This window comes from Juglans microcarpa x Juglans regia, chromosome 3S (assembly GCF_004785595.1).
Source record: "Juglans microcarpa x Juglans regia isolate MS1-56 chromosome 3S, Jm3101_v1.0, whole genome shotgun sequence".
Classification (NCBI taxonomy): Eukaryota; Viridiplantae; Streptophyta; class Magnoliopsida; order Fagales; family Juglandaceae; genus Juglans; species Juglans microcarpa x Juglans regia.
The window spans coordinates 18466263-18489549 of record NC_054599.1 but is presented as its reverse complement, the minus strand read 5'-3'; the positions used below and the strand labels follow the sequence as shown (position 1 = coordinate 18489549).

The 23287-nt window shown below is 34.2% G+C and overlaps 2 protein-coding genes across 2 annotated transcripts; both read left to right on the top strand.

The window, feature by feature from the left end:
• The first annotated feature begins 10349 nt into the window (after window positions 1-10349).
• LOC121258224 (glycerol-3-phosphate acyltransferase RAM2-like) lies at window positions 10350-12803 on the top strand. Its single transcript, XM_041159647.1, is given in 3 exon segments — window positions 10350-10964; window positions 11902-12160; window positions 12163-12803. Coding segments are annotated over 3 exon segments (1515 nt in total).
• Window positions 12804-14612: 1809 nt separating this feature from the next.
• Window positions 14613-23128, top strand: LOC121257148 (exocyst complex component EXO84A). Its single transcript, XM_041158047.1, has 7 exons — window positions 14613-14783; window positions 16510-16607; window positions 17266-18310; window positions 18592-19110; window positions 21848-22036; window positions 22173-22309; window positions 22734-23128. Exons 1-7 carry the CDS (start codon window positions 14613-14615, stop codon window positions 22894-22896), a joined length of 2322 nt encoding a protein of 773 aa, XP_041013981.1. The 3' UTR covers window positions 22897-23128.
• The last annotated feature ends 159 nt before the right edge of the window (window positions 23129-23287 follow it).

Sequence of the window (23287 nt, the reverse complement as noted above, 5' to 3'; positions counted from 1 at the left end):
TGCACACAAGATTAAAGGTGTTGGCCACTCACATCAGTCAGTTAAGTAAGATCATTCAAATAAATCATATCAATCAGTTAATTTAGATAATTCAATCATGCATAACATAAACATAAGCATGAACATACATGATTTAAGCTCTCAGCATGAAGAAAACCAAGGAAACCAAATCATTTCTCAAGTCCAAAAAAAAACACGGCTTCTCTCTCTAGAAAAAACCCTCTCCCTTCTCTCTAAAGCCCCCAAAACTCCAGATCAATCGAAAGGGGGTGGGAGCTTCGACTCCTCCCCACCCCCCTCTTGTTTCTCTGTCCGTTTTATTTCTGTCTAGTGTTTTTTGTTCTGTTTTGTGTTTTTCAGGCCAAATAAAGGAGGATCGTCGTTCGAGTCTTTCCAGCCATCACATCTCTACACGCGCCCCACCGGCATGACGCCCAGCTGCCGATCTTCAAGACCCCCAAATCCGGCGTCCATCGGAGTGGAGCGTAGCCCACACATGCGGGACGAAATTTCTGATATCGTAGGCGCGTGGCCTTCATGCGCCACCGAGGAGCCCTCTGTCGACGCCACGCTCGGTTCTATGGAACCTCTGACTCCGAGACTTCCAAGTCTGACCGTCGGCTTTCCTCCCAAAGTGAACAGTGTTTTGCACGAGCCACTGCCGAACCATTGAGCACTGTTCATCCGTTTTTATTTTCTTTTTTTATTTTCTTGTTTTCGTTTCAGTGTTTTGTAGTTGTTTGGTTTTTCTGTTTCATTGTTGTTTTTTGTTGACCCGAGTGAGGTGTTGGGCCTTTGGATCGGACGTAATCTGGGACAAAAGCTGTTCGAGAGTGGTGGGCGATGCTACGACCGGCGGTCGTACGACCAACTGCGTGCGTGAGCTGGGTGCTCGTTCCGTCAGGGCTCGAGATGCTGATGCTTGCGGTGGGCGTGACGTTCAGGGTCTCACCGGTGCTTGTGGTCTTGTAGTTGTTAATGTGTTTATTTGTAGTTTGTTTGTTAATTTAGTTTTTAATAAAATAGGAATAGGCTATTGGATTTGGTGTCCATAGCAGTGTCCCATACTCTTCCTCCCTGGGAGGATAGAGGGGGCCTTTAAGTTCTGTTTTACAGAACGCTTTCTCTGTTATGAGAAAGTTTGTTTAGAAGTTAAAACAATGTCCGGCACAAAGGAATTTGTGTGTGGGGAAGCCCCAGAGCTGATGCGTAGTTTGGCTTATAATCTGAATTTTCCATGTATTGGAATTTTTTTGTATTGATAAGTCACAATTGTAACTTCGGTTCATTAATGAAATGAGTCTGTTTCTATTAAAATAAAATAAAATAAAATAAAATAAAAAGCTCTCAGCATGAAATTTATTATGAAGAATCTTGTATTTATTACGTTTACGTTCTTATGAATTTCTTAAAGTCTTTGACTCATTTTAGTCAATTTCATGTTTTTAACCACCCAATGAGGATGATGAACACGAGCAGGTAGACCAGGATTAGAATGAGCATTTGATTTAATTTCATATTTCCTAGAATAAAATTGCTTTTATGACACAAATTTTATTTAGTTTATTGATTTAATTTTTTGGAAGACATTTTATTATACAATTCTTTTTATGAAATAAATGATAATTTCATGTTATTAAATATGAGATCTCTTGCCGGGTTATATTTTATGAAAATTACGTGACACTCCTAATCCTTGGGAACGGGGGTGTTACACTTGGGCTGGAAAAATCTTGACACTGTTTGCGGTCTGAAAAAGCTAGTGCCAAGCTGAAAGTTTGCTCGACGTTCCCATGACAGGTGGCTCAAGCAAAGCTCGGGCACAAAATTTGTTCGAATCTTGCTCAACATGCCGCTCAAGCGAATAATGCAAAAAAATTAAAATTAGGATTCCCACCGTTTGACACCAAAAATATATAATTAATAAACAATTTAGTATGTCCTAAATGTTTAGAGCAATGAGATATCATCCCAAAATGTATTTTAAGATTCCCCATCATAATAAAATCCTTTGCACCTCTGTAGACATAGGCACATTGTCGAACCACGTTCATTGTGTGTTATGTGATTGATTTGTTTGTATTTGCTTTTACTTGTTTCTCATCACTATATTTGACAACAGGATCAGCCTAGCTACTTGGTTCAATGGCCACTTCATGTGGGAGATCAGCCTAGGCAATGTCAATTTTACCTGAATGCAAGATATATGGCTAGCAGTAATGATATTCTCTATCTTACATTTTCTCTATCATGCATCTAGTTAGGTTGTGGGTATATGTATTTGAGAAATGATATTTGCAAATTTAGGATGTGCAAGTCCTGCGCACTTCGGTCTTTTGAAAAATGTGTATAAATCTAGCATCCATATTAAAAAATTAGTTTTTAATAGACTACACTTTTTTAAAAAAAAAGAAAAAAAAAAGTGCGCGAAGCTTGCACACTCTGAGACTTATCTAACATTACACATGTATTTATACATGTTCTTGATGATCACTTGTGCCCTATATTTATTTAAATTTCTAACTAGCTAGAGTTTTTAGCTGGACCACCATTAAAAAGTACAAGAAATCTTTTTCAAGAAAGCCTTTCTCTTGAAAGAAAGTAGAGTTCTATATCTCCCTTATCCTTCGATTCGTTCCTCCTCTAGCTAGGAGTTGTAAATCTACCATTCTAGACAAGGAAGGTTCCCCCAAATTGAGGTTACAAATCCTTCAATCACCTTATTATATAATGCAAAGCTGATTTGCTGGTCACAACTAGCCCACAAATTGGTATTCATTATCATCACAATTACCTTAGCGTACTGCAAATTAGATTTGAAGTTTGACCTTAGGGGCCCTATTTGAGATTGCGTTCGGAGTCTTAAAAATTATTTAAATATTTTAATGATAAAATTAACTTGTTTAGTTTATTCATATTAAAGTATTTTTTAGTATCACAAAAGCTAAAAAAATATGTGAATTCCTTAAACGTACCTTTTCAAATTTTGCGGAATGTAATTATATTTCAAAAAAATATCAATAGACAAAAATTTCCATATAACTTTCAAATAATTACAAATCTACCCTCTTCTTATTTTATTTAGCAATAGTCTCATTTTATTAATATTTTCTATTTTAATTTGAATTCCAAAGTTTAGGTTTGAATTTTTTTTATCATTTTCAGTAGCTGACACTTCATATTTTCATATTAAGAGAGTCGCTCAAATCTCGCTCGACATGCCGCTCGAATGAATAATGTAGAAAAATTAAAATTAGGATTCCTACCATGTGACACCAAAAATATATAATTAATGAACAATTTAGTATACCCTAAGTGTTCTGAACTGTGAGATATCACCCCAAAGTGTATTTTGCGATTCTTCATCATAATAAAATCCTTTGCAGCTTTGTAGACGTAGACACATTGTCGAACCACGTCAATTATGTGTCATGTGATTGATTTACTTGTGTTTGCTTTTACTTGTTTGTCATCATTGTATTTGACAACATGATCAACCTAGCTACCTGGTTCAATGGCCACTTGCATGAGGGAAATCAGCTTAGGCAATGTCAATTTTACCTAAATGCGAGATTAATGGCTAGCAATAACGATATTCTCTATCTTACGTTTTCTCTATCATGCATCTAGCTAGCTTGTAGGTATATGTATTTGAGAAGAGAAATAATATTTGCAGGTTTAGGATGTGCAAGCTTTACGCGCTTCGACCTTTTGAAAAAAGTGTATAAATCTAGGTTTCACATTAAAAAATTATGTTTTAGTAGACTACACTTTTAAAAAAAAAAAAATGCGTAGAGTTTACACACTCTAAGACTGTATCTAACATTACTCATGTATTTATACATATTTTTGATGATCACTTCTGCCCTATGTTTTTTTAAATTTCTAACTAGCTAGAGTTTTCTGCTGGACCACCATTAAAAAGTGCAATAAATCTTTTTCAAGAAAGCCTTTCTCTTGAAAGAAAGTAGAGTTCTATATCGATCTCCTCTATCGTTCGATCCATTCCTCCTCTAGTTAGGAGTTGTAAATCTACCCTTCTAAACAATGAAGGTTCCCCCAAGTTGAGGCTACAAATCCTTCAATCACCTTATTATATAATGCATAGCTAATTTGCTGGTCACAGCTAGCCCACAAATTGGTATATTCATAATCATCACTATTACCTTAGCGTACCGCAAAATTAGATTTGAAATTTGACCTTGAGGAGGCCTGTTTGGGATTGCGTTTGGAGCCTTAAAATTTTTTTAAATAGTTTTAAAAACATTTTAATAATAAAATTAACTTGTTTAGTTGATTCATATTATAGTATCAAAAAAGCTAAAAAATACATTTATTCCTTAAATGTAGTTTTTAAGATTTTACGGAATGTAATTATACTTCAAAGAAATATCAATAGACGATAATAACCGTATAACTTTTAAATAATTATAACTTTGCTCTCGTTTTATTTTATTGAGCAATAGTCTCATTTTATTAATATTTTCTATTTTAATTTGAATTCCAAATTTCAAATTTGAATTTTTTTATTATTTTTAGTAGCTGACACATCAGCATCTATGGTTTTGTAAATATAGCATTTTCATTGTTTAAAAAATCGAATGACCTTTTATGTCATTTCTACTTCAAAAATTAATTTTTTAATTATTTCTAAATAAATATAACATGTTTCAAAATGTTTTAAATAAAAGCTATATTACCCACCCCATTCCAAACATGCACATACCCTCGGAGTATGAATGATGAGGTACGAATCTTATCCTATCACAACTAATAATTCTGTAATTAAAATTATTTTTGAAATCACTAATTTTAAATTATCTGACATATTGTGAAAAAATGACAGCACTACGCATCTAAAATTACTTCTAGGTGAGAGAGTCAGAAATGACAGAGATAGCATATACACACTCATCATATACGAAGGTCATTGATCAGTTCCCTTTTTTTTTTTTTTTTGATAAATTTGAACTTTGTTGGTGACACACAGAGTAATAAAATAAAATTATAATAACTTTAAAATTGAAACGAAATTAGTTTGAATTAAAGCACGAAAATTTCGATCTCTTTAAAAAGATCCAAGCCGTCTACAATAGATAATTTTCAAATGAATTGATGTAATAGATCTTCTCTTAACTTGTCTCATCTATGATATAATAATCCAACTCATCTTCATATAACTCAAATCAACTATGAAGCGGTTGAGTTAAAAACTCTACTAGAGAAAACAACTATATATCTCTTGTATGAAAATTTTCAAAAATATCTCTACACTTCTTTTGATTTCATAAAACGTTCTCGATTCTTATATGTAAAAATAGGCAAATTACATTCTTCATGCAAAGTGGGAATATAACTGAAAATGCAAAGAGCCTAAGGACAAGCTTAGAGAGTAAAATGAGATGATAATTTTATAAATAGTAGTAAGATAGTTTGTGAATAGTAATGAGATAATTTGAGTAATGTTTTATGAGATTTTGGAAAATAAGAGAGAAAAAAAAGTATTATAAAAAGTATTATAAAATTATAATATTGTTATAATATAGTTTTTTATATTATTTTTGTTTGATGATTTAAAAAAGTTGAATTATTTTTTATTTTTTGTTTAAAAGTCTGTGAAGGTTGTAATGATTTGTTTGAAAGTATTATCATTTGAGTAATGTTTGCGAATTAGATGAGAAGATCAGATGAGATAGAATTTTAGGATGAAAACTTTTTTTCCAAACAAGCCCTTAGGACCCGTTTGGACACAACTTATTTAAAGAATTTTCATCTATTTCCTTTCCAAACATTACTCAAATATAAAATATTTTCAATTTCAAATTTTTAACTTTTTTATCTAATCATTACCACTTTCTCAAACTTTAAAACAAAACATAAAAAATAATTTTTTTAAATTTTAAAATAAAAATAATATTCAAATAATATTTTAACTTTTTAAATATTTTTATTCAATTTTTTTTTTAAAATATAATAAAATACAAAGGACTTTGAAATCAATCCGTAGAATTTTTCCACCTTTTTTTTCCTACTTCGGTAATGAGAATTTAATACCCAGAGGACCTAAAACATACAGGCAGGGACCAAGAGGCGTTTTGTTTTTCAAGACATAAGAAATGCGGGCGTTATTCTTACGGGCTAAACTGGAGAGAACAAAAACTAAAATAACTTAATAAGCCGCCAATGACGAATAATTAATACAATATAACTTTCAAATCTTAATGACTAAATAAATTTCAAATTCTACCATTACTCTATTTATTAAAAAACACAAACAAGCTGAAAAACGAATGTAGCTCCACGCGCGTGATGATCTAGCTTGGGAATTGTACCTACTTAGAGCATTGTTAGTCTAAATTTTGATTAAAATTTGAGATTTTAGCTATAATCAAAATTCTTACAGAGGTTAATTCATATTAAATTAATTATCTTAAAGTCAAAATAATAATATCATATTATATATTTTAATAATATTTTAAAAAATTAATATTTTATAAATACACTTGTACTTAATATTTAATATTTTGTATTAATATTAAAATTTAATATTTAATCCACATTGTACGCAACATCGGTTTTACAAATACCAAATTACAACAAAGCCTGGGGAAATAATGCTTGAGTTGATGAGGTGAAACATACCTGAAGAGAAAAACTAGATGGAAGCGGGGAGAGAGAGTGAGAGAGAGAGAAGAGCGAGGGAAGAGAGAGATAGTTAGATGGAAAAATCATAAAATATTGATTTGGTTCTTTTACAGTGACTCTCCAAATATGACTAGGCTTGGCTCTAAATTACTCTACTTCAAAGTTCTACAAATATACCTTTGACTAGTCCAATGTAAGAGTTTTAACTATAAAAAACTAAAATTTAGATTTCACTGGCATTTGGCTTGGCCAATGCCAATGTTCTTAAGGGGCAGATCGATGATAGCAAGACAAGAGAAAGCGGTTTTCAATTGTCAAGCCCAACACAGAGTCGATGTGCATTGGGAATTGCCATCATTGAAATTAAGTATACGTTTGAGATTGTGGTGGGTAAAAGTACTAATAGTAGATTCGACAAAGTTATATTTTGGTAAAAATTTAATTAGGTTGCATAAAAATTCACTATAGTAAACTCAATAAATCTACAATATTTTTAACTTTGATCATGTTCACTGATCAAATCTGCTCAACCCAAATTGATGATAAAATATTATTTCGATATAAAAAATTATGAATCCTTAACTAGCCGTGTTTACTTTAGCTCTATGACAAAACATTAGAGATTTTTTATCTTTTTTTTTTATGTCCCTGCGATTTCTGGTAGATTTCAGATTTCAACTGCTAGATTTGCTTTAGCTTGTTTTTTTTTTTAATCCTCAACTGCTAGATTTCAGATTCTTCTAACCTTTTGTTTAAAAAGAATTGGGTTTCTAAAGGCACTTGAACAATGGCATGAGCCAAGTTAGGGGCGGAATTAGGATTTGGTGCATGGAGGGGAGGAGGACGATTAGTAAAGTGTGTCGTATATAGGGGTGAACAGTAACCGACATTTAATGTAGCAAAGTATGTCACCGACATTTAACATTAACCATATAAGGTTATTATTTAGGGACAAACAAAATTATTAAAACCACTTATCTAAACCTCTTACTTGAGCTCCATCGAACTTAAGTGAAAGATAAAAATTAAAATAGAAATAGCCATGTAAGATTTTTTGAAGCAAATGATAAAAATTAAGTAAACAAAAATGAACTTTTTTTGTTGAATCTAAGATTGAATATTGTAAAGTCTCTATAATATAAATAGAAATAGCTATGTGAAATTTGTTGCATTCACTCCTAATTGTCAACTCGATGGTAGTTATATATATAATATATGTACTTTTTAACAAAACTAATCCAAACAAGCTAGATAGTGGAAGACTTAAAGGAAAAGTGTAAATAAATAAGAAAAATGAGGTTATAAATTTACCAAATAGCTTATAAAAAGATACCAAGATATTTTATTGCCACTTATGAGAACTAAAAAAAAAAAATTAGAATGTGAGATTTTATTAATGACAAAAAATAGGTGTAATTATGAAAAAATTATTAAAAAAACTAAAAGAAACCTAAACAACTAAGTACAAAATGAGATTTTTAAAAATGTTTTGGGGGGCAAATTATCTTTATATTAGGATTTCTTGAAAAGATCATATACTAAACCATATTTTTGAAAAATTTTGAGGGAATGAATTATCTTTATATTAGGATATCTTTGAAAAAATCATATACTAAACCATATTTTGGGGGGGGGGGGGGGGGGGGATGAAAAAGATTAAAAGAGGGCGTGGGGGATGGAAAAGATTAAAGAGATGAATTAATTTTCAAGTCAATTGATAACGTTTAAACATTTGAAGAGTTTAATTCTAATAGATTTAAAATAAATGAAAATGTCAAAATTAATGTTTTAATATAATAGTGATAGATTTGTAGCGTTTATTATCTGATATTGTTGAAAAATAGCTAGCTAATTTATAAAAGTAAATTTCCTAGTCAAAATCTGGCCAAATTTTAAAGTAAAATTTCCTAGTGCTCTAATATAGCTTTCAGCTTTAGGATTTTTAGTTGAATTAGTGTATATTTAGAACAAAAACTATGAGTAATGTTAGATATAATCATAAGATGTGTTATTATTCTTTTTTTAAATAAAAAAAAAAAGAATCGTTTGATTTGAAAATGGGTGTGCAAGTCTTGCGCACTCCCTTTAAAAAAAGTGAGATTCACTATTAAATAAATGATTTTTTCATATAAGTCTTGTATTTATCCATTGTTTTTAAAGAGAATGCATGGAGATTACACGCCTTAAAAGTACATATATTATGTATCAAAATATATCTATTGTTTTATATTAAAAAAAAATCTATCTATTGTTTGATAACCATTCGTTTAAAGTACATTCAAACATGTTATATTTGTTTTGAAACAAGATAAAAAAAAAAGTATTTTTTGAAGTAGAAATTACATAAAATGTCATTTGAAAGTTATCGTGTTGTGCATGTGATAAGATCAAATGACAAACCTATAATTATCTAAAAGTTGTATAGATATTTTTGTCTATTGATAGTGATCTTTTTCAATATTGGAACTACATTTTGCATTATCCGGAAAAATACATGTGAGAAAATGATTTTTTTTCTAACTTTTAGATTATTTGACATTAAAAAATATTTTAATATATAACATCCAAACGACCTAATTTTATCATTAAAGAGTTTCTAAGGCTATTTAAGCACTTTTTAAAACTCTTTACTCAACCCCAAACAAGCCCTTAGCAAAAAAAAAAAAGTTTAAGTAATAAACTTTACTATTAAAAAGCTATTTAGTGTTTAGTAACCATATATCTAAAACACTTTCAAACTGTAACATTTGTTTCAAAATGATATAAAAAAATATTTTTTTTATGTCGAAATGACATAAAATATCATTTGATTTTTTAAAGATTATGATCGTATCTTTGATAGAAATCAAATCTTATAATTAAATATATAATAACGAAAATAATCTAATAGGATCTTTAAGAAGTATAATAAAAAAATCCCTTCAAGGACGCATAAGTGAATTAACAATATAATTACACTCAATATTCATAGCATTTTCATAGCATAGAGTCGTGCCAATGATAAGATTAAAAAGTAAAATTATAATTATCTAAAAGTTGTATAAGAATGTCTATCGATTAATAATTGACCATCTTCTTTAATTAAGAATTGACCTACATTGCAAAGGAAAATATTTTTTCTTGTACTTTTGAGTTTTCTTAACTTAAATTAAAAAAAATGTATAATTAAACAATCTAATTTTATAATTAAAAGAAGTATTAAAACTAGTTAAACACTTTTTCCTGCCTAGCTAACGCATCCCTAAACATGCAAGATGGATGTAAAAGCTTTAAACAAACAAAATCGATCATAATTGTCGTCACGAACGCTGGATATATATATAGCTCCTGTCCCATGGGAGTGACATTGCAAAGCTGAAAGTTCTGTATATAAAACAAGAAAGTTAATGGCGGACTAAACAATGACTTTATTTTCAATTACGTACATTCCTCATCATCATTAATTTACTCCTCCTTGGAAAACGAGGCTGCCCAACTCTTGGATATTCCACGAGCTGTCTACCTCGTTTAAATTACTCGGTCCCAGAATCATTGATTTCATAAACCCTTTTGTCCCCTCTCTCTCTCTCTCTCTCTCATATGGTTATTTGCCACTCTTGTTCTACTTCTATATATACTAAAAGCAAAGTGGACGTGAAATCAACCTCCAGAGCACCTTTAGAAGTGATCAGGGTACTCTCCGTCCTTTAGCTTTTAAACCCAACATGGCTGCAGATACAAGCTTCCCAACTGTGGACAAATGCACGTCAATAGGCCGAGAACAGCACACAGTTGTTGCTGATATGGATGGAACCTTGCTTAGAGGCCGTAGCTCTTTCCCTTACTTTGCTCTTGTGGCCTTTGAGATTGGTGGGGTTCTGAGGCTCCTCTTCCTGCTCTTAGCTTCTCCGCTTGCCGGAATTCTCTATTACTTTGTCTCCGAGTCTGCCGGGATTCAAGTTCTCATCTTTGCAACATTTGCTGGCGCAAGAGTGTCGGATATTGAGTCTGTTGCGCGTGCTGTGCTCCCAAAGTTTTACTCGAGCGATCTCCACCCAGTGACATGGGGTGTCTTTTCTGCGTGTGGACAGCGGCATGTCCTCACTGCAAATCCAAGAATTATGGTGGAAGCCTTTCTGAAGGATTTCTTGGGAGCTGACTCGGTTTTGGGCACCGAGATAGCAATTTATAAGGGTAGAGCGACCGGGTTTGTTCGTAAGCCGGGGATACTCGTAGGCAAGAACAAGGCAAATGCACTCAAGAAGGCTTTTGGAGAAACTCAGCCTGATTTCGGCCTTGGTGATAGGCATACCGATGCTCCTTTCATGTCCTTATGCAAGGTTTGCAATTATCCCCTCAAAATCAAACCCTCGATGTTTGTTTCGCAATCATAAGTTGAAATTAAATCACACACTTACGTATTGTTTCATGCCATTTTTTTTTTAAATTTAAATGTGAAATGATATTCACCGTTATCTTAACAAGATCAACGTACAATCTTTAAAAACAAAAGAGTAAATATAAAATTTTATACAGTATAAAAAAATAATTTTTTAATAATAAATATAACTATTTTTCAAAAGAAGTACATGTGCATACCCTAAAACTTATATATAGTATTAGCCTTTCTAAATACAAAATATGCCCATTCGGATTGTGAAGATAAGAACGAGGGAACAAAACTCTTCCTTTTTTTTTTTTTTTAATATTCTTTCGTGGAGTGGGAAAAAAAAAACAAATAAAGAAAAAAGAAAAAAAAATGCTTTTTCTCCATAGCAAAATCAAAGAAAAACACTAATTAACTCGTTATAAATTTTGATGGGTACTGACACATCATAAATTTAATATAATTAATATTGGTATGAATTACTTCTTTTATCTTAAATCTTAATGTGTGACATGCGCATGACGGTTTATGAATTAATTATAACTAGACGTTTATGGATATATAAGCCTAATTGAAAAAGAAATATTTTATAAAAATAAACTCACCAATTGGCGTGTTTTGACGATCTACGCAGATTATAAAGCTATATTTTTAATTGTAAATTAAATTTAATATTATACATTAATTTATAAAAAATTTGTTTATCGCGGTATTGAAAATACATGGTTTTGTGAGTGAGTATTCAAACAATATGGAAAGAATAATATTATCGGCCGGCCAGTACAGTACTTGGATTGTTTCATTTAAGTAATAAATAGAATTAATATATATACAGTAGTGCCATAATTTACTTTAGTTTACATTAAGCTAGATGTGAATCCAATACGCAGGAAGCTTACATTGTGCCACCCAAGCCAGAGGTGAAGGCCGTGACCAGCGACAAGCTCCCCAAGCCTATAATCTTCCACGACGGCCGCCTAGTCCAAAAGCCCACCCCACTCATGGCACTGCTCACCATTCTCTGGATCCCCATCGGCTTCGTCCTCGCCTGTTTGCGAATTGCGGCAGGCTCCCTCCTCCCCATGCCTATAGTCTACTACGCTTTCTGGGCACTTGGCGTCCGTGTAACCATCAAAGGCACCCCTCCTCCCCTGTCAGAAAGTCCACAGGAAAATCAGGCGTCCTCTTCATTTGCTCCCACCGAACCCTTCTCGACCCAATCTTCCTCTCCACCGCCCTCGGCCGCCCCATCCCTGCAGTCACCTACTCAGTCTCCCGACTCTCCGAGATTATCTCGCCCATCAAAACTGTTCGGCTCAGTCGTGACCGAGTCGCTGACGCCGCCATGATAAAGAAACTCTTGGAAGAAGGCGACCTGGCAATATGCCCCGAGGGGACAACTTGCCGGGAGCCATTCCTGCTAAGGTTCTCAGCTTTGTTTGCCGAACTAACCGACCAACTTGTGCCTGTGGCCATGGTGAACCGGATGAGTATGTTTCATGGAACCACTGCTCGAGGATGGAAAGGGATGGACCCGTTCTACTTCTTCATGAATCCTAGCCCTGCATACGAAGTCACTTTTTTGAACAAGTTGCCGATGGAACTAACATGCGGTTCTGGGAAGTCCAGCCATGAGGTAGCAAATTACATACAAAGGGTGATTGCGGCAACTCTTTCCTACGAGTGCACTAGCTTCACTCGAAAAGATAAGTACCGGGCGCTTGCTGGTAACGATGGGACTGTGGTTGATCCGAAACCTTTGCTTAAGGCCAACAAAGTAATGGGATGCTGAAATATTTAGAAAAATGTTATTTACAGCCTTCACTGTCCTCTCGTATTCATTATCCACGTACGTACCAGCTTGATCTTAATTAATTTGCTTGTATTAATTGCTGATCATATACTGACAAGAGGAGATCGATCGAGAAGGCAAATATATATATATATATATTTATATATATATATATATATATATAAATAATACTACGTACCTCGAAACGTATCTATATAGTATCTTTTTTTTTTTTTTGTCCTTTTTAATTTTGTACGTACCTTAAGAAATGGCCGATGAATGGTACTTTATTTTCACAAATATTTTTCTGGTTGATTCTGCAATTAGCAGGGATCGAGTTTAAAAATATGGAAACATATTTAAGCTAAGATCAGATATGGAAATGAGTTTATCAAAATTTTAAATTAATTCCAAAGAAGTTTCTCAAAAGAAAAAGCACATGTGACGTTATCACTTATCATGTGACAATTGTGGATGCTGATGGCTGTTCACTTCATGTGTTTATTCAAATTGTGAAGGCATATGCATGTGCTCAAATATCCCACGTCAGATGCTTATTGACAGAGGCCATGAGAGAGATCATGGATTAAAATATTTTAGAATTTGTGATTGAATTTTAAAGCCTAAAGTGAGAGAGATAAATATATAAAATAGATTTTCCGTTATTAAGGAATTCAATTGTTTAGCTCAACTGAACAGGCAATTAGCTAGGCATTGATATAGTACGTTAGATTGTAAAGTTACTTTTAGTATAAAGTAAATCTAACGACAGATCACGTGAAGCAACGTCAGTTTGTTGATTTACTTTTGTGTAATTTGATTTCTGTGTTTGTAATAGTTCTCTATTTATATAGTTGACAAGGGCCATGAGAGAGATCATGGATTATTTTTTTTTAGAATTTGTGTTTGAATATTAAAGCCTAAAATGAGAGAGATAAATATATAAAATGAATTTCATGTTACTAAGGAATTCAATCGTTCGCAACTGAAGGCAATTAGGTAGGCATGCATTGATGTTGATCTAAATCCAAACTTTGAAGTTTTTAAGAAAAGCTCAAATTTTAATTATAAGATTCGAAGGCTATATTGTGAATTATAATAAAAACCAAATTTATATATCTTTAATTTTATCAAAAAATAATATAGTTGAGGATTTTCTAAAGGGAAGAAATTTATAATGATATAGAGATCATAGAGATAATGTTCAAATATTGTACATCATATATATATATATATATATATATATATATTGGACCATGATTGCTGCATTATAATTTTTGGCAACGATGTTTTTTGTCTAAAATCTTGGTCGAATTTTGTCATTTGAACATTTTGTACTAGAAATATTATCTATCATCATGATCTTAATCATATGATTTAGAAATCTCGTATTATTTTTAAGTTATATATTAATAAATAATAATAAAATAAAAATAATTAAAAGGATCATGATAATTAAAGATAAGTTTATAGATTAATTTCAATCAAGTAAATAAATAAAATCTTTCTATAATAATAGGCCGGAATAAAGTCAAACGAACCAAATCAACGAGTCTTACGTGTTTGTAGTGGCTGCTCATCACGTGTACGTGCCCCAGATTTATCTCTTAGTTCAGAATAAATACAACTCGTCCCCCTTGATCCGAATTTGTTATGACCTAAAAATATTGCAGCCAGATTTATTTATTAATTAAAATTTTCTTTTTCTCTCTCTCTCTCTGGCTTTTCATTTTGATCAAGACTCTTTATATATATATATATATACATTCTGGGTTTAATTAAACTTGGAGAAGGAAGCTTAGAGAAAGAATGGAATCCACAACAGCATCATCATCGCTTTCATTTTCCTCGAGTACTGTAGGAGATTCGGTAGAACTGGACGCGAATCTAACCCTCAGCGATAGGCTTAAGGTCTTCAAGACCTCTGGCTTCGATCCCGATGCCTATGTCACCTCCAAATGCCAGACCATGAATGAAAAGGTCTCTCTCTCCTTCCTTTTGATCAGAACAGGGAGTAATTAACTTGGTTTCTCCGTTAGTTTAAATATATTGCATATTAGGGTTCCTCAGACACTTATTTTAGTAGTTATCCTATAAAGAAAACAACCCTAGAAACATATATCTAAGAAAATCATAGATGAGAAATGATATTTATTGTCATAGAATTCGTAAGGACTGTACAATTCTTTTGAAAAAATTAAGTTAATATGATATTCACATAAAAAAAAATTAGACCCTACTTCTTTTTAAAATGATTGCACAGCGCTTACGTATTTCACAATCGTACATAACATTACTCATCACAAATATTCTAAATGGATATGACATCATTAAAAGGGGATATTGTTACCATGATCACATCTAGGGACCTGTTTTTTATATAAGCACTGTTAAAATATATAAGCTGTACATCAAACTAGCTAGGGTCATGCTTCTACAGGCCCTACAAAAGAATATCCAAACTAAACCACACATAAAAGACTTCAAAAGATGATAACTCTCAACACATATCACTGCTATTTCTAGTAGCAACACTGTTTGATCCTTGTAAACCCGTACGAGCCAGCAATATCCCTCCATTAATTAATCCACTTTACCTCTCGTTTTTACGTACATCGATCCAAGCAAGGTGAAGCATGCAGTTGCAAATTCCATCCTTGCCCGCTCAAATTAATATCATAAGTACGAGTGGAACCAAATCAGAAAACAGCAAGTTCTTGTCCATATATGATAACCAGAAACCAGCTGCAACAACGACATGTACACCATGGTAATTATTAAGTAGCAGTAGCTAGCATCAAACAAGGAACCGCTAACTCATACACATAAGAAGAGCAAAGATAATGTAGCAGTACGTAAGAGCTCGACCCCTCACAACAGAAATAGGAAATTCCAACAAACACAGAGAGAAATGCACACTATCGATCTTCCACAACTTAGAACAAAGTAGAATAGTTTTAGGAATGAAGAACCTTCTCGATCGGCAGGGGCGTCAGAAAATGAGTTTCGTGTTTTTGCAATTTTGGGAGGCTCGAGATCCTCCAGCGCACGCGTGACTCCGCCCCTACTCCTCAAAGATTCACCAAGAATTTATTAGCCACCTTTTTTGTTGGGTTTGTGGGAAACTAGCTCTCATACATTAGCTGATTTTAATTCTCACGCAAAACATAATACAAGCAGGAGCAAGACCACTGAACATACTCGTGACTGAATTTGTTTGTGTTTCCGAAAGTTCCAAAGAGATTAGTCAAATAATGACAGTAAAAACAAATGGTACGTAATTTATGAGAAATATAGCAAGAAATTAAGGACTCTCATATAGCTTTAATGTATTTTGTGGGAGATGGATGGACACTGATTTCATGTTGGCAAGTGTCTAACACGCCTATTTTTCTACAGGTTTCATGTCTTTCCCGGCCACAAAGATATTTTTGAAGCCCAGATGGACTTTCTACTATGCAATATATATATATATATATATATGATTTTTACCAGAATTTAATTTTTTTTTTTATCCTTAGTAGGTTTTAGTGAGTATGGTATAATAATATTGTGAAGGAATAGAAATAATTTGTTCTTCTTCCGATCGAGAATAGTCATGGGCATCAAGCAAATTATGGAATATAATATACAGAGTAGATAGTAATGTGGAAGGTTAATTATTATGGTGTTTTCACACGGTTAACAGTACTTCCACGTTTGACAGGAGATAAGGCACTTGTGCTCTTACCTTGTCGATCTGAAGAAGGCGTCTGCCGAGGAAATGCGTAGAAGTGTCTACGCTAATTATCCAGCCTTCATCCGGTGAGGATCATCCTTTCCATGAATTATCTGTTTTAAACCTTCTGTACAATTAAAGTCATAACACCTATAGTACTCTACAACATTTAGGCGCCGTTTGGATAGTGAATTGAGATAAGATAAGTTCATGAGATAAAAGTTGAATAAAATATTATTAAAATATTATTTTTTAATACTATTATTGTTTTAACTAGATTTAAAAAAGTTGAATTGTTTATTATATTTTTTGTAGAAATTTAATAAAATTGTAATGATGGGATGAAATGAGATAAAACATTTCTTGTATCCAAATGGAGAATTAATCATGTTGCCTAGTGTTAATATGCGAGGAGTCCCAACATTTAGTACTTGTTGTGTCTATAATTAGTCTCTTAATTGCAGAAAATATTGGAACAAGATTATTAAACATCTTAATCCAAATTCCTAAGTTAAGGTGTCTGAGTACTTTGAACTGCAAAAAGATCAAAACGAAGAGTTTGGAGTTTAAGAGTAACTCATAGGAATTGTAGTAGGCACGCATATATCATGGCTACAGTTCTTAGAAAGATATCTCTACCTTTCAAACGGCATGCTTCTAATTAAAAGTCATGATTTATTTCTCAAAGGATCCACATTCATTCATGGTTGGTGAATATACTGTCTGTGTTGTAATCATTTGCAGCGTATCAAGGGAGATTTCAAATCTGGAGGGCCAGCTCCTCTCGATGAGAAATCTCCTGTCTACACAGGCTGCTCTTGTTCATGGTTTAGCTGAGGGAGTTCAAAAAGATTCCTTGTCTGCTGGTCCTGAAGATTCAACTGCAGAGGAAGTATTGTACGAGAATAAGGAACTTTCCAAGATAGAAAATTGGTTACTAGAATTTTTGGACACGCTTGAAGTCCTGTTGGCTGAGAGAAGAGTGGATGAATCGTTGGCAGCCTTGGAGGAAGCGGAAAGTATAGCAGAAGAAGCCAAAAAGAGGCAAACATTGAGCCAGACCAATCTGCTATCGCTGCAGAATGCCATCACCGAACAGAGACAAAAACTAGCCGAGCAACTTGAAGAGACAATCTGCCAACCTTCTACTCGTGGTTCTGTGCTTCGTTCAGCTGTTTTGGCCATGAAAAGACTTGGGGATGGCCCTCGTGCCCATACTTTGCTACTTAACTCTCACCACCGGAAATTACGGTGTAATATGCAGAGTCTTCGTCCATCAAATGCTTCATATGGAGCAGCATATACAGTTATACTCTCCCAGCTTGTTTTTTCCACCATTGGGCAAGCAGCAAGCGATTCATTGTCACTTTTTGGAGAGGATTCTGCATATGCTTCTGAGCTTGTAACTTGGGCTGTCAGAGAAGTTGAGGCTTTTGGTCTTCTTCTCAAGAGGCATGTTCTGGCCTCCTCAGCGGCTTCTGGGGGCTTTAGAGTTGCTGCCGAGTGTGTTCATGCATGCTTTGCTCACTGTTCTTTGCTAGAAGCTCGTGGATTGGCGCTTTCTCCTGTCCTGTTGAGACTCTTTAGGCCCTGCGTTGAACAGGCATTAAACACCAACTTAAAAAGAATTGAACAGAGCAGTGCTGCACTTGCTGCCGCGGATGATTGGTCGCTTGCGTTTCCAGCTGCTGGTACGCGTCTGAGCTCAACTACATCTCTTGGTAGTACCATGAATGCATCCCAGCCAAAGCTTTCAGTCAGTGCTCAGAGATTCAATTTAATGGTCCAGGTGATTGTTCCAAGAGCCGCTTTATACGTTGTTAATCTGTGTTGGGGAAGGGGAGAAAGATTGAGATTTCTTTCAATTTTTTTAGCTAAAACCCCTTTCTATAATTTGGAGAGAGATGGACACAACATTGCAAACTTCATTACATTATATACCATTCGTAGGAAATATGAACCTCAATATTAAATACAGTAAGGTCTACACGCTATGTTTATTACTTTTCATTGCAAAATTATAGTTGCTGATTTATAAACTTGAATAAATGTTTACAATGCTGGAATCAGGAATTTTTCGAGGATGTGGAACCCCTTGAGAGCTTGCAGTTGGATGGTCCAGCGTTAGAAGGGGTTTTACAAGTTTTCAGCTCCTATGTCAACTTGTTAATAAATGCATTACCGAGCTCAATGGACGATGACGAGAACCCTGAAGGTTTTGGGAAAAAAATTGTTAGGATGGCCGAGACTGAAGCCCAACAGATAGCGCTGCTAGCAAATGCATCGTTGCTAGCAGATGAGCTTATCCCGCGTGCTGCCATGAAGCTTTTGCAGTTGCAGAAGACAAACAGAGTCGAGGAGCCCCCTAGAAAAGCTGCAGACAGGCAAAGCCGTCTTCCGGAGCAAAGGGAATGCAAGAGAAGGCTTCAGCGCTACGTTGACCGCCTGCGAGACAGCTTTTGCCGACAGCACGCCCTTGAAATAATCTTCACAGAAGATGGTGACACTAGTCTCAGTGCACATATGTACATAAATATGGATGGTGCTGCAGATCATGAGCCTGAATGGTTTCCGTCTCCAATTTTTCAGGTAATTGGTCTGAGTTTCGGAATTGTCGTATCTTATTTGAGATGTCATATATTGCTTGCTTTTGGTTTGTCAGGTTGTTGAGGATGACAAATTTTAAGATGAGCAATAACATTTCTCTCTTCAATATGATTGATTGCCGTATGATTTAAGTACTTGCAGTTGGTCTGCCTTGAATATGGAACCCATCATTCTAATTTGTATTAAGACAGTTTTTTTTTTTTTTTTTTTTTTTTTTTTTTTTTTTTTTTTTTTTTTTATATATATATATAAGTAATAATTTATTCAAAGAAATAGGCATATGCTTAAGTACACCAGACGTATACAAAGGAAACACCTACAACTTCTATAAATGAAAAGAAACTGACACCAAAAAACTAAAACAGGTACAGAAAATTATCCTCTATTACAAAAGTTTTAACCCAAGAACTCAAAGTACCCAAGAAAAAATCCCTAAGATCTCCCAAAGAGTGTTCTTTTTCTTTAAAGCATCTCTCTTTCCTTTCAAGCCATATGAACCATATAAGACAATGAGGCATCATCTTCCAAACTCTCACCACCTTCTTACTGTCCTTCAAACCTTTCCACCCTACCAATAAATCCACCACTTCTCTAGGCATTACCTAATGTAATTTTGTCCAACTCAAAATCTCATTCCACAAGATTCTTGTCACTTCGCAATGAAGAAAAATGTGATTTACAAATTCTCCTGCCCTTTTACACATGACACACCAATTAGCAATAAACAGACCTCTCATTCTAAGATTATCAGTAGTCAATACTTTGCCCAAAGATGCCACCCAACAGAAAAAGCAACCTTAAAGGGAACTTTCACTTTTCATATACTTTTCCAAGGAAAAACGCAACTACTATGACTTGACAAAATTCTCTAATAAGTTGAGACTGAAAACTTAGCATTTCTAGCAGGAATCCATACCATGCTATCCTTTCTTTCAAGCACCAACTTTGAACTATAGAGTTTAACCAGCAGAGCCTTAACTTCATCCATTTCCCAGTCATTAACGTCCCTTTTAAGAATGATATTCCATTCAACCTTGTTGTTATTACTGCAGTAAGAATCATAAATAGATGCATTATGATCCCTGGCAATTTTGAAAATGGAAGGAAAAACCAACTTGAGAGTAGAATCCCCACACCACGGATCATGGCAAAAGAGAATCCTCTTATCATCTCCCACCTTCAATCTAAAATTATTGGAGAAGGAATCCTATCCTTTTCTAATAAATTTCCACAAACTAACCCCATAAGCACCACTAGTTGCTTTAGTACACCAACCTCTTCACAAACTTTTATATTTCACTTCTATCACATTTTTTTCAAGGGCTCTACTCTCCAAATTATATCTACAAAGTCATTTTCCAAGTAAAGCTCTATTAAAAACCCTTAAATCTTTAATCCCCAAACCACCACGATCTAATGATTGACAAGCCTTCTTCCAACTAATCAAGTGAAACTTATTTTCCTCACCATTACCTCCCTATAAGAAATTTCAAAATAAACACCCAATCCTCTTTTCAACTCTTGCCGGAAGAGAAAAAATAGAAAGGAAATTGGTGGGCAGGTTGGACAAAGTACTCTTTATAAGAGTTAATCTTCCCCTTTAGACAAGTAGATCCTCTTCCAACCCACTAACCTCCTTTCAATTTTTTCAATCACCCCATCCCATATGTTAACAGCTTTAAAAGAGGCTCCCAAAAAAAGCCCAAGATACCTTAAAGGCAAAGAAGAGATTATGCACCCCAGTAAATTAGTCAAATTTGATAAATTCTAAACATCACTCACAGGAATAACTTTAGACTTTGACAAATTACTCTTAACCCCGAAGTAGCTTCGAAACATAGCAAAAGTTCTCTTAAAGCACGAAAATTATCCGAATCAGGCTCACAAAAAATCAAGGTGTCATCAACAAATAACAAATGAGAGATCTTTAAATTATTCCTAGTCTCATTACCCACCACAAAACTGGACAACAGATTACCCTCCACAGCCATCTCAATCATTCTACTCAAAGCTTCCATAACCATAACAAAAAGAAAGGGAGAAATGCGATCGCCTTGCCTCAAACCACAAGAACTACAAAAGAAACCAATCGGTTCACCATTCACCAAAATAGAAAATTTTGAAGTCAAAACACAATGCTTAATCCACGAGCACCATTTAACACCAAAACCAAATCTCCTCAATAAATAAAAAAGAAAATCACAGCTTACATGATCGTAAGCCTTTTCCATATCTAGTTTAATAAGAATACCAGCTTTCTCCACCTTCAACCTACTCTCCACTTTTAATAAGACAGTTTTTTTTTCTCGCGAAAAAATTCATAAGCCTAACTCATTTCATAAAATCGATTCTACAAGAGACGATTACTCATTCCTTATAAACATGCTCAAGACCTTGTCCACAGGCAATGTAGGATTATTCATCAACACCCTCCTCACGTGCAGGCCAATATTTTTTTCCGGTCCTTGTCACAAGGTAAGTAGTATGGGCCCCCATTCGTCCTATGGCAAGCTCTGATACTATGAAGAAATTCATGGACCTAACTCATCTCATAAAATCGGTTCTACAAGAGAGAATTGTTTATTCCTTATAAACATGCTCAAAACCTTGTCCACAGGCAATGTAAGATTATTCCTCAAAACTATGCATGCCTTGGGGTAGACCAAATCTATTTATCAAGATCCTATGAATTACCATTAACTCTATTAATTTCTATCAGGAACTTTTTGCGAAACTCTCACGGATGGCAGGCATTGCAACAGATATGTTTGTGGGAAGGGAAAGGTTTGCTACCGTTCTATTAATGAGACTCACAGAGACTGTGATCCTTTGGCTTTCTGATGACCAGACGTTTTGGGGAGAGATAGAGGAGGGGCCAAAGCCTTTAGGTCCTCTTGGCCTTCAACAGGTACATTTTCACAAGCCCAGCCCCTCTCCCCACAACCAAAGAACAACAATCCCTACTTATTATCTCTCGTTTGTAAATTTATTTCTTGTAAGCAAATGATATCTTATGCATTAATTATTGTTTAATTTCTTTGCAGTTGTATTTGGATATGGAGTTTGTGATACTCTTTACATCCCAAGGCCGCTACTTATCTCGCCATCTGCATCAAGTTATCAAGAACATTATATCCAGAGCTATAGATGCAGTTGCTGCCACTGGTTTGGATCCTTACAGGTACATCTAATTGGGAGAACAAGGACAATATGCCAAAAGAATAATAAATGAGAGACAAAAAAGTGCTGAAGTTCTTTAGACTATGGAAAGAATATTGAACCTAGCCTGGTTTTTTTGCTTGATTTTGGCATATAATTAAGCTAGGAGTAATACTACATACAGTCGTGGAGTGCGCAAACGCTGTACAGTATTTTTAAAAAAGAGTGGGGTCTACTATTAAAAAATTAATTTTTTTTTCATGTAGGTCCAGATTTTTTCACTTTTTTCAAAGTAATTGTGCGGTGCTTCCGCACTCACAACTACAACTATCATTTCTCTTTAAGGGCTAGAAACCTGCTTATCTTCAAAATCATTATGTATAAATGTCCTGATTAATTAAGTAGTTCTTAATCATCTCTCATATACCTTGTTAAACTTTTTTCAGTGTCTTGCCAGAGGATGACTGGTTTGCTGAAGTTGCTCAAATAGCAATAAAAATTTTGACTGGGAAAGCCAACTTTGGTAATGTAGATCGAGATGCGACAAGCCCCACAGCATCTGTATCAGGAAAGTCTATATCATCAGTTTTATCTCATGGGAGTAACTAGAGACTCTTGGCCATTCAAAGGGCATTCGGGCTGGCCACCAGAAGAAAATGAGGTCCATTCCCTTTAGTGTAAAATATGATATAATTTTAGTCATTCACATTATGTTGATAAGTGATATGATCAAAATATCTTGCTTAAAATGGAGTACTGGATCCTAATCCATTCTGAAATCTAGCCTCTCATGTCACTCTGCCTTGTGATTTAATTAATGAGTTGCCTATGATCTCTGAGACTCCCTCCTTTTTAAGGTGTATCTAATATAGAATAAATGCATGTGATGTGTACTGGAATCAAGTCATTGGAGAGATCAGGATCCACTTCTAAGTGAAGAAATCAATCCATCTTTCCAATTATTTTACATGCTCTGATTATTCTGTCTGTCTGTTGTCCA

Coding starts and splice junctions, on each gene's coding strand:
- LOC121257148 (XM_041158047.1), top strand. CDS start 14,613: ATGGAATCCACAACAGCATCATCATCGCTTTCATTTTCCTCGAGTACT. Junction 22,037..22,172: donor GTCCTCTTGGCCTTCAACAG/GTACATTTTCAC, acceptor ATTTCTTTGCAG/TTGTATTTGGATATGGAGTT. Junction 22,310..22,733: donor ACTGGTTTGGATCCTTACAG/GTACATCTAATT, acceptor AACTTTTTTCAG/TGTCTTGCCAGAGGATGACT.